The sequence below is a fragment of the Esox lucius genome, chromosome 11 (genome assembly GCF_011004845.1).
Source record: "Esox lucius isolate fEsoLuc1 chromosome 11, fEsoLuc1.pri, whole genome shotgun sequence".
Lineage (NCBI taxonomy): Eukaryota > Metazoa > Chordata > Actinopteri > Esociformes > Esocidae > Esox > Esox lucius.
The window spans coordinates 36,282,697-36,295,108 of NC_047579.1; the positions used below are offsets into that span (position 1 = coordinate 36,282,697).

At 41.5% G+C, this 12,412-nt stretch overlaps 1 protein-coding gene across 1 annotated transcript; it reads right to left on the reverse strand.

Annotated features, from left to right (window-relative positions):
* Positions 1–1,438: 1,438 nt before the first annotated feature.
* il2rb (interleukin 2 receptor, beta) lies at positions 1,439–11,963 on the reverse strand. Its single transcript, XM_010903141.3, has 10 exons — positions 11,703–11,963; positions 10,326–10,429; positions 9,747–9,867; positions 9,560–9,638; positions 9,019–9,112; positions 6,211–6,347; positions 5,775–5,949; positions 5,432–5,522; positions 4,723–4,795; positions 1,439–2,570 (listed from the first exon to the last, which is right to left on the reverse strand). The coding sequence occupies exons 2-10, from the start codon at positions 10,399–10,401 to the stop codon at positions 1,860–1,862; spliced, it is 1,557 nt and encodes a 518-aa protein (XP_010901443.2). The 5' UTR covers positions 10,402–10,429; positions 11,703–11,963; the 3' UTR covers positions 1,439–1,859.
* Positions 11,964–12,412: the final 449 nt, after the last annotated feature.

The following is a 12,412-nucleotide window of genomic DNA, read 5'->3' on the forward strand; positions in this document are numbered from 1 at the left end:
AATAGGAAATAGTACAAAGACAAATAAGATACATGTTATTGTTTCTTGAAAAATATATGCCCACTTTTAATGGGCATTTGATGCCAGCAACACATTTAAAAAAAGTTGGGACAGGGGCAAAAAAACAACCAGGTGGAATATCTCACAACTAATTAGGTTCACTGGCAACAGGTCAGTAACATGATTGAGTAATAACAGAGCATCCCAGAGAGAATCCGTCCTTTAGAAGTAAAGATGGGGTGGAGTTCACCACTGTGAATGACTGTGTGGGCAAATACTGCAACAATAAAAAAAAAAAATTCACAACCTATAATTGCAGTTTGGGGGTCTCATCATCTAAGGGAAAATAATATAATTAAAAGATTAAGAAAATACGGAGAAATCTCTGTACGCACGGTACAAGGCCGAAAACCAATAATGGATCTTCAGGACCTCAGGATTAAAACAGACACAATTCTGTAATGGACATCATATACAGTCCTCTGGACTAAAGAGGAGAGGGACCATCTGGCTTGCTATCAGTGCACAGTTCAAAGCCCAGCATCTATAATGGTATGGGGGTGCATTAGTGCACATGGCAAGAGTGCTGAACAATATATACAGGTTTTGGAGCAACATATACTGCCAACGTCTTTTTCAGGGAAGGCCTTACTTATTTCTGCATGTATTACAACAGCATGGCTCTGTGGTAAAATAGTCCAGTTGCTGAACTGGCCTGCCTGCCATCCCGACGTGTCACCCATTGAAAACATTTGCCGTATTATGAAACGGAAAATAAGACAAAGGAGACCCGAAATGTTGAGAACCTGAAATCCTATTTCAAGCAAGAATGGGAAAACATTTCACTTTGAAAACTACAGCAATCCATCTCCTCAGTTCCCAAACGCTCAGAGAGTGTTGTTAAAAGAAGAGGCAATGCAACACAGTGTTAACATTTTGAAACGTGTTGCTGGCAAAGAATTCTAAACAAGCATGTATTTTTCCAAAAACAATAACATTTCTCAGTTTCAACTTTTAATATGCTGTCTTTGTACTATTTTCAATTAAATATAGGGATTAATTATTTGCACATCAATGCACTGTTTTCATTAGCAATTTATGCCGTGTCCCAACGTTTTGGAAAACTGGGTTGTATTTCTATCGGAATTAAATTGAACTGTTAACAATAAATCGTTAGGATGCAAAAAATAAAATAGACTCTGTGCACCAACGTAGTGACAAACTTCCGCTTTTGTCTAGAAGTCGGTATTGCAGTTTCCGGTGTACTTACTAATACTCATCCACATTAGTAAACACCTAAACTCACAACAAGATGAGTGATGCTGTTGTAAGGAAAAAAAGAAATATAATGTACGTGACTCATTTAAGTTTCAAGGTACAAGTGGGGCATCATTTTAATCAGGAGAATGTCCTCTTTTTAATAAAATATGGCTTGCGCCATTCAATGACTTCAAAAATGATATGCCGACATCTGGCTAAAGCGGAAGTTCGTCCATACGCTGGTGCACAGAACCTATTATGAGAGTCTTCAACAGCTTAGTTTTTCTGTTAAAACAATGTGTTGGTGATTTGCCAAAATAAACTTGCTGCACTATTGTTTCGATTTTATTTCCCAACAGATGCTCTTAGACTGCTCTCGAAACAGGTCTAAGTATTCCCAATGATAATAACAGCCAAATGACAGAATAGCTTTCTACTAAAAGACTAAATAAAAAATAAGAAGTCATGAGAATTGTTGGCCAGTGTTGGTTGCAATTAAAATCTGTTTGGGTACTTTTTGCAAGTATTGCTGGTTTAATTGAGATATCAGCTGATTAACATCTGATGGCTTTTAATGGTTTTTAATTGGCCCGCACCGTTCAAATAGACTTGTTGCTGTAGGTATTCTGCAACTCTTTAACGGTTAAATATCCGCTGCAAGTGGGCTCTACTGTCATTGAGGAGGATCTGCCTAGAGCGCCATCTACTGGCCAGGCACTGTAAAGGTTGCAGGGCACTGTATCAGAGGCTATCTCTGTGATCTGAAGGGGCAGCTGGGGGACACTCGGGGTCTGCTGAGGCCCAGTTGACATTTGAGCCGGCCAGGAGAGGGTTAGGACAAGAAGAGGGGGTGAATGATGGTCAACGTGGACCATCATGCTTTGCTTCTTGCCCTCTCCTTCCTCCTCCACCGGGTCCTCTCCATTCTCCATGCCAAAGCCAGAGTCTGGGCTCTGGGGCTCCCGTTGCGGCCAGTCAAGATGCTGCAGGCGCTCATAGGAGGAGGAGGTGGCTGCCAAGAGGGAGGGCTCGTCCCCCCGGTAGGTGAAGTAGACCGGGCAGGACTCGAAGCAGAGGCCACTGGTATGGTTGGAGTAGAAGTATCCAACGTTGGAGAAAAAGGAGGACTGGCTGCTGGAGTCCTCCGGGGCGGCGTCGGGGTCGGGGTGTTGGAGGACGGCCACGGTGGTAGAGAAGGAGGAGTGGCTGAGGTCACAGACCTCCGTCTCAGAAACCTCGAGGTTGGAGGTGTCCTCACCGGCCTGCACGGGGTTAAAGGCTTCCGGGGCAAACGGGGGACTCAGCCATTTCTGCATTGGAGGCCCAGAGACAGAGGTCAGCATTTTGTGAACTGTACACAGCGTGATGAAGCTGAGCGGTTATACTAAATGCCTAAGCAAAATAATAAAGATACATATTTGTATTGCATCTACACAGACATACAGTTGTGCTCAAAAGATTGCAAAACCTTGGATTATTGGTAATATATGCACCATTTGTAAAAATAAAAAAAATAAAAAAACATGAATGAGCAGGCTAAACACATAACATTTCTTATGGGATTCACATTCAGGTCATAACAGAATGGCACAATCATAGAACTAAACCTGGCAACAAAGAAAAAAATGAAATGACACTGTTCAAAAGTCTGCATACCTTTAGTTCTTAATACTGTGTGTTGTCTCCTTTAGCATCAATGACAGCGTACAATCTTTTGCAATAGTCGTTTATGAGGCCCCGAATTCTTGCAGGTGGTATAGCTGCCCATTCGTCTTGGCAAAATGTATCCAGTTCATGCAAAGTCTTTGATTGTCTTGCATGAACCACATGTTTGAGATCTCCCCAGAGTGGCTCGATCATATTAAGGTCAGGATACTGTGATGACCACTCCAGAACCTTCATCTTTTTCTGCTGAAACCGCTGGAGGGTCAACTTGGTCTTGTGCCTAGGGTCATTGTCGTGCTAGAAAGTCCAAGAGCGTCCCATGTGCTGCTTTCGTGCAGAAGAATGCACATTTCTATTTTGGTCTCGTCACTCCAAATGATACTGTGCCGGAAGCTGTGGCGTGTCAAGGTGTTCTCAGGCATATTGTAATCTGGCTTTTTTTGTGGCATTGGTGCAGTAAAGGCTTCTTTCTGGCAACTCGACAATGCAGCTCATTTTTGTTCAAGAATCGTTGTTTTGTGCTCCTTGAAACAACCACATCGTCTTTTTCCAGAGAAGCCTGTATTTTTCCTCAGGTTACCTGTGGGTTTTTCTTTGTATCCCAAACAATTCTTCTGGCATTTTTGGCTTAAATCTTTCTTAGTCTACCTGACCTTGGCTTGGTATCGAGATACACCTGAATTTTCCACTTCTTAATAAGTGATTGAACAGTACTAACTGGTTTTGCAAGGCTTTGGATATCTTTTTATATGCTTTTCAATCTTTATAATGTTCCATTACCTTGTTACGCAGGTCTTTTGACAGTTATTTTCTGCTCCCCATGGCTCAGTATCTAGCCTGCTCAGTGCATCTACGTGAAAGCTAACAAACTCATTGACTATTTATACACAGACTTTAATTTCCATATTCACCTGTGTGTGTCACCTTGTGTGTCTGTAACAAGGCCAAACATTCAAGGGTATGTAAACTTTTGATCAGGGCCATTTTGGTGATTTCTGTTGTCATTATGATTTAAAAAGGAGTCAAACAACTATGTGATAATAAGTGGCTTTATATGACCACTATCCTTAAATGACATCCAGTTTTTTAGCATGAGTCATATTTTCAAAATCAATGCCAAGATTTCACAATTTCTACCAGGGTATGCAAACTTATTAGCACAACTGTATTTCAAAGTATCAAGACAGGGTGGCAATTAGCGTTTTGAGTGTTTGGTCAGACGCTAAAACATCTCTGGTTGAAACCTCTGAAAAGACATGGTGAACATCTGTCCATTTGCCCTTGATTGAGGCAATTAACCCTGACTGCTCCTGTTAGTTGATTAGGGCTTCTACAAAATATATTTGAAAGATGAAGTTAGCAAAAGGTCAGTATGTGCGTTCCCTTGCTGTGCTTGTTTTGCGTTGGGTTTCTTGGCGTTACTGTTCATGCAAGGGATAGAGGGCTTTTCTAGAACTCCATTTTGCTGTGAGAAGAATTAAAACCAAAAGAGAAACCACACAGGGTCTGTTAATGACTAACGCTTCCCTTGGGTTGGTGCTGTGGCCAGACCCTTTCCTTTTACTGTCAGGAGTTTCTGTCCCCAAATCAAACGTCAAATGGTAGAAGAACAAAATAAGTAAAGATATATGCAGTCACACCATCAGGTTCCAGAGAGATCTACCAGATTGTCCACTAGTACTGATTTGATATTAAGATTATGAGACAACATTTTAGTATTCAGTTGAACTATGCCATGTCCACAGAACAGCATAAACTCAACAAGGAATCTGGAGTATTTTTAAGTGAAAGGACTACCTGGAAGTCTCCACCGTGGACAGAATTCAATGTGTGGAAGTATTTGGCAGGGTCAGGCACATATTGGCATTTCCTGTAACACCAAGACAATGAGGGTTTAAAGAAGTCAATCGTTAGGTCTCTTGGAAACATCCAACAGTAGACAGTGTAGACATATTCACACAGCTCTCTCACACCGAGACTATAACTGGTGAGAAATCAGCAGGCCATGTTCAGGTCCCAGAGAGTTGTGCTGTTGAAACACTTCTGGGGACCTTCGTGTTATGTACCTTCTACAATATGATGTGATATGTGTATATTGTATAGTAAAGACATTAAATATGGGCTATGATTAGATTTTTTTCCCAATCCGCTCATGTGGTTACAAATATATCCAGAATATACTTCTGCCATTCAAGAGGATAAAACTCATGTCAAACTGCATCAAACTTGTACTTGATAATACTCATTATACTTTAGAGATAGAGTAACAGGGTCTGAATGGACCATACAACAGACTCCGTTAAGGACTCTACAGGGCAAGAGATATTCAGGGTCTTCAGCTGCTGTCTTTTACTTGAGAAGAAAACAGAGAAAAAATTTACTCATGGTGCAGACTGCAAATGCTGCTTGGTATTGATTTATGCAAACAATTATGAGAACACCTAATGAATTCGCTCAGCTGGTACTTCAGGGTCCTACCGGATGACCAATGTCACGCGTCTCTTACCTGTTGTTATTGTGAGTTTTGTAAAAGACCAGGAGGAAGAGCATGAGGAGACCAGTGAACACCCCAGTCAGTACAAGCCAGATGGTGATGTCTGTGGACGCCATGGAAATGGGAACAAACGGGGCAAGTTGAGTTTTAGAAATGCAGGTCTGTTGTATTTCTGTATGGGCCACAGAGCACCTCAACATGCCCAGACTTTTTCTCCGGTATGAGCCAATAGCTTGTGTCTTGGTGCAAGGGAGTGAGTTTGATGGTGCCTATTTGGGGGGACCTGCCTCTGACATTGCGGGGGTACGTGTCCCCCCGGCAGCCTTCCGGCCTAGTGTCTTGGTACCGAGCCTACCTGGCTGGATGAAGGTCTGCGGGACCCTGTACTCTACAGTGGGGCTCCAGTCACTCCAGGTGTCAGAGGGGGGCTCCGTTGCCCTGACCCTCACCCTGATGTGGTACAGCCCAGGCAGCTCCAACTTGATGTCAATCCATGGCTCCATATGTGTCTTAATAAAACTATGGGTGTCCTGTCAGACACAGGATGGAGATTATAAAACTAAAATAAATCACTACTGGGGCATTTTTTAAATTGCTATTTGACAAAGACTGTTGGAGGATGACAGGAGGGAGTATTTCCCTCCCTAAAGAGCAGTCAGCCGGATTCAGACTCACCCTTTACCAGTACATTTGCACTGGAGGCCATGTTTTGTATTGATCAACTATGCAGGCAAGAAAGCAAGACAAGTCACTACTGAAACAGGCATATGAATCTGTTCTGTCTCACTCACATTCCAAGGCTCGTCTTCCCTCTTCAGCTGCACCTGGAACTGATAGATGTAGATTTTCTTAGACAGAAGGTTACCGGCGCTGAAGGTGAGGTTGGTCCCGTTAACGAATACCGGGTTGGCAGGAGGATGCATCTTTACTGTGGGGATGTTAACGGAGGCGGTTTGTCGAACGTCCAGTGATTGGCTCATTATTCATTTACTGTTTCTCAACCCTGCTCTTGGAGGCACCCTGCCCTGCATGTTTTAAATCTCTCCATGCTCTATCTCACCTGACGCAAGTGATCAGCTCATTATCAAGTCCTTCATGAACTACATCAGGTACAGTTGTGCTCAAAAGTTTGCATGCCCTTGGAAAATTGGTGATATACAGCTCAGGAAAAAGTTAAGAGACCACTGCAACTTTTTCTTTCCTTTCCAAAAAAGCTGAAAAGGAATGTTTTGAGTGAGGAAATGTGCAGTGGTCTCTCCATTTTTTCCAGAGTATGTACAATGTGTAAAGAAAACATGAGTGAGCAGGCAAAACACATTTCTTTTTTACTTCTTATGGGATTCAGCTGTAGGTAAAACAGAAGGGCACAATCATAGAACAAAACATGCCAACAAAAAAATGTATATGACCCCTGTTCAAAAGTCTGCATACCCTTAGTTATCAGTACTGTGTATTGCCCCCTTTATCATCAATGACAGTGTGCAGTCTTTTGTAATAGTTGTCTGTGAGGCCCCGAATTCTTGCAGGAGGTATAGCTGCCTATTCGTCTTGGCAAAATGCCTCCAGGTCATGCTAAGTCTGGTCGTCTTGTATAAACCACATGTTTGAGATCTACCCAGAGTGGCTTGATCATATTAAGGTCAGGGGACTGTGATGGCCACTACAGAACCTTCACCTTTTTCTGCTGTAACTACTGGAGGGTCAACATGACCTTGACCCTCCAGGCCATGTTAGGGTCATTGTTGTGCTGGAAAGTCCAAGAGCGTCCCATGAGCAGCTTGAATGCAAATTGTCTGACAGTATTTTCTGATAACATGCTGCATTCATCTTGCCCTCAGTTTTCACAAGATTCCTCATGCCTTTAGAGCTCACACACCCCCAAAACATCAGTGAGCCATCACCATGCTTCACAGTGGGGATGGTATTCTGCTCACTATAGGCCTTGTTGACCCCTCTCCAATATAGCGCTTATGGCTGTGGCCATAAATCTCTATTTTGGTCTCATCACTCCAAATTACAGCCAGAAGCTGTGAGGCGTGTCAAGGTGTTGTCGGGCATATTGTAACTAGGCTTTTTTGTGGCATTGGTGAGGTAAAGGCTTCTTTCTGGCAACTCGACCATGCAGCTCATTTTTGTTCAAGTATCGTCATATCATGCTCCTTGAAACAACCACACTGTCTTTTTCCAGAGCAGCCTGTATTTCTCCTGAGGTTACCTGTGGGTTTTTCTTTGTATCCCGAACAATTATTCTGGCAGTATAGGCTGAAATCTTTCATAGTCTACCTAACCTTGGCTTGGAATCAAGAGATCCCCAAATTTTCTACTTCTAAATAAGTGATTGAACATTTCTGACTGGCATTTGCAAGACATTGGATATCTTTTTAATTGCATTTTAAAAAGCTACAGGTGTAGGAAATTCCCCTTTAATTGCAATTTTCACCTGTGTGTGTCACCTTGTGTGTCTGGCCAAACATTCATGGGTATGTAAACTTTTGATCAGGGCCATTTGGATGATTTATGTAATCTTTATGATTTAAAACGTTTGTGACTTTAAAACATGGAAAAATCCCACGTGATTGTGCATAACTGGGCTGATGGCGCCTCTATTGCCACACGCACCAAAGAAATAATCATACAGTCACATCTCATTCTGGGTCCGACTACTTTTTTGCTTCTAAATGTGAATCTGGGCAGGTGACTGACCGGCTAATTTGTTTAATTACAAGTGCGGGTAGCCTACAGCGTTCCAGACAGTTCTTCCCAAAAAAGGAACTGATGTTCTCTTTGACCCAAATTAGAAGTCAGCCCGAGTCAAGCACTGTTTGCTATGTTCTGGTAGTTAATAGGCTGTGTGCAGACACAATTGCTTAACTGCATTAACAGTGGTTATAATGTAAAAATCTTGATATATTTATAGAACCACAATGATCAGATTTTGCGTAATGTATGTGTGTCTGAGGGGGGGCCAAGACTAAATATCCACTTTGGATTTGGACATATTTGCCTTGGTCTTGACAGTTTGTACTTGGCCAGACCATAGTAGAGTCAGCTTCAGTCAATATATAATGCAGGCATTTGCAGCCAACTGTTTGAGCATAAATAGAATTAGCCTACTGTATGTTGCAATAGGCCTATGCAAGTTTATTGTAACGTGACCTTAAAAAGGAGCCAAACAACTATGTGATAATAAATGGCTTCAAATGGTCACTATCCTTAAATATATGACAGATTTCTTGAAATGATCAGTCATATTTTCAAAATCAATGCCAAAATGTCACTATTTATGCCAGTGTATGCAAACATATGAGCACAACTGTATGTTAGGGCAGGGAGAAATCTAAAACATGCAGCATGTGGGGGGCCTCCAGGAGCAGGGTTGAGAAACACTGATTTAGAAGATTGTTTTTAAGGAAAATAATTCTGAAGCGTTCCAAAGCCAATTTGACATCAATAGTATTAGGTACATATTAAATACAATACAAGTATTGCATACATTTTATATACATTAATAGCATTACGAACATATTAAATACATGAATAGTATTAAGAACATATTAAATAGATTAACAGTAGAGAACGCTGACCAAATGGACACTCACTGTGCTTAATAGGATGGTATTGTTCTAGACTTGCAATCTCAGACCCGTTACATTCCACCTTCATGCTGGAGAGGTACTCAGCAGAGCTGAATTCCTGAGGAGAAAAACCAAGACAGATTGGCTGTTTGTCAACGTACCTTCTCCTTGACATACTCTATACGATGACTAACAAATGATAAAGATATTTCAAGTAAAGGACACCAACAAAAACAGATTATATATTTTCAATTTTATTTAACCAAAGTAATGTATTTTACATTATTTTTGCACCTGCCCTACCAATTCCTTTTTAATTCAGTTTTTCTACTACACACATGGTTTCCTCTAAACCATCATATGGAATTGGAACCATAAACATCATGTCATGTCAGATAATTAAAACTGGTTCTGATCAAACAAAGATTTGATGGTGACAACTAAGAAAAACTACAAATGCAAAAGAGATTTGCATACTTTCATGCAGCACTGTATACAATCAGAAAATTAATAATAGTGAATAGGTTAAGATTAACATTATATATTCAATAGCGGAATCACTTACATGGTCCTCAAAGACAAAACTGCAGCCTCGGGATAAATCTACTAGGCCATCCAAAGGCTTGAGGTCACAACCACTTTGGCTAAACAGAAGAAATTAATGAATATGAATTAAAATGAATCTCCACTTTACACACAGACATGTTCATGTTGTTATACCTGTGTAATAATAACAAAGACAGACTGCTTACAGAAGTTCCCTCTTATAGTTTTCTCTTGTTCCTAGGAGCCGACAGCCAAGATTAGGATCTGTTCCCGAGCTGTTCCACACACAGGTGATGTTGTTGATATAATCATTCAGACAAGAGAGCCCTAGGAGGAAAAAGACAATGAGAAAACGAGAAACTAAAAAGATGTTTCCTTTATACAGCTCGGTGAAAAATTAAGAGATCACTTAACTCTTTTCTTTCCTTTCCAAAAAAGTGAAAAAGAAAGGTTTTGAGTGAGGAACAAATTCAACACTTCTGTTCCTCACTCAAAAACTTCCTTTTCAACTTTTTTGGAAAGGAAAGAAAAAGGTGCAGTGGTCTCTTAATTTTTTCCGGAGCTGTATTTACCCCAAAAATCACACTTCGGAGTTTGAGCACAGAAGTACGAACAATTTACTTCTGTGTTTCAATGATTATTATAATTTTTTATCTATACACTCGCAGTATGTATTACTTTATCCATTAAAATCCAATAAATCATGTTTCTTCAGGTGTTATGTTGTTTCCACAGATTTTATGTAAATGAGCAGGATGAGTGTACCAGAGAGTCGCAATGGTTACCGTGGATGTTGTGTGTGGAGCCTGGTGATGAGGAAAGCAGGAAAAGCAGGTGAAACATGACCCACAACGTCGCCATCAGAACAAACCCTGGTCTGGCTGGAAAACTAAGGACAACACATACAATAAAAAAAACAAGAGACTATCCTTTAGAGACAACGGACCATGACCACCCCTGTCAAAATGGCAAACCAGTGGTGTATCAGGTGTAGGAGGTGCAGTTGCACCAGGGCCTGCCATGGGTGGTGGGTCCGTGCTTGGCCTCTATCAAAAAATGATTATATTTTCCAACATGTGTTTCCATCCTGTTATCACAATGAGACGGCAGATGGTAGCGTAATCTACGACAGTGTCTTCTTCACATGCATATATGGTTTTGGTCAGGGGCCCGTAAAAAACATCTTGCACCCGGGCCTGGTGTCATCACACTACGCTAGTGTGGCAAACTAAATGGTAAGACGATGAAGCCACCCGTTGTTTTTTGGAAAGAGGCAGCGGAATCTACTCTAAAGCGATATCTTTGTGGAATAACCATACATCCTTAGAGACATATAGAATACACTTATAGAATACAACTTCTTATAGAATACACTTATATAGAATACTATAGAATGGTTGGCTTCCAGTAACACACAGGCTGATGCTCTGCTTGGATTCCAGTAACACACAGGCTGATGCTCTGCTTGGATTCCAGTAACACACAGGCTGATGCTCTGCTTGGATTCCAGTAACACACAGGCTGATGCTCTGCTTGGATTCCAGTAACACACAGGCTGATGCTCTGCTTGGATTCCAGTAACACAAAGGCTGATGCTCTGCTTGGATTCCAGTAACACACAGGCTGATGCTCTGCTTGGATTCCAGCAACACACAGGCTGATGCTCTGCTTGGATTCCAGTAACACACAGACTGATGCTCTGCTTGGATTCCAGTAACACACAGGCTGATGCTCTGCTTGGATTCCAGCAACACACAGCCTGATGCTCTGTTTGAATTCCAGTAACACACAGGCTGATGCTCTGCTTGGATTCCAGCAACACACAGGCTGATGCTCTGCTTGGATTCCAGCAACACGCAGGCTGATGCTCTGCTTGGATTCCAGCAACACACAGGCTGATGCTCTGCTTGGATTCCAGCAACACACAGGCTGATGCTCTGCTTGGATTAATTATGTATTGGTTTTAAATTATTACACTCAGTGAAGCATCTGACACATGGACCTATAGATGAGCTACAGATTAAAATATTTTAATGAAAAACCAACAATTATACAATGATAATGATAATTTGACATTTCTCGAATCAAAAGGACAATCTAATTTGAATCAAGTGATGATTCCCAGGCACAAAAGAAACAATGCTTTGCTTTTTCAGTCTTACCTTTTCAGTCAGGGCTGGAGTGTCAGCGCAGGTCTGCTAAAGACAGAGTTCTCATTCTAATCCCTTGTGTCTATGTTTGACTGTTATAGATGCTCTCTCTCTCCTCCCTGCTCAGGTAGGTCTCCGTCTGTCTGTCTGTACATCTGCCTCTCTTTTGTCCGTTTCACCCTTTGTCTTTCTGACTCTCCCTGTCACTCTATCATTCCCCCCACGCTGTACTTCTATTGTCGTCTTCTCTCTCTCTCTCTCTCACACACTCTCTCGATTGAAGTGCCCAGTGACATCTCATGGTGACACATTTAACCACAACATCTCGCTCTGACTGAAGTTTGCTGTCTTGCAGGAAGCACACAGAACACCAAAGATAGAAGAAAAAAAACTTCTGATAGAATAACCATTCTCGAAAACTGCATTCATTAATACTGGACCTTTGAACCCAAGGGGCTGCACATTTTAGTTTTTACCCTATCATTATGCACCCGATGTGTACGGACTGCTTGGAATATTGTTCTAATCTAGTGCAATACCGAATGGCCCCAAAAATAGAAGGTGCTCTCATTCATGTCTTCAGGACCACCGCTCTAACTATCATAACGCCCATAAAGCCTACAGACAAAGCTATTAGGTTCATATAGCCTTTTATGTTTAAAGGTATAAATAGTGAATGCACCGCATCCTGTTTCAGTGGAGCACCAGCAAAGTAGACTGAC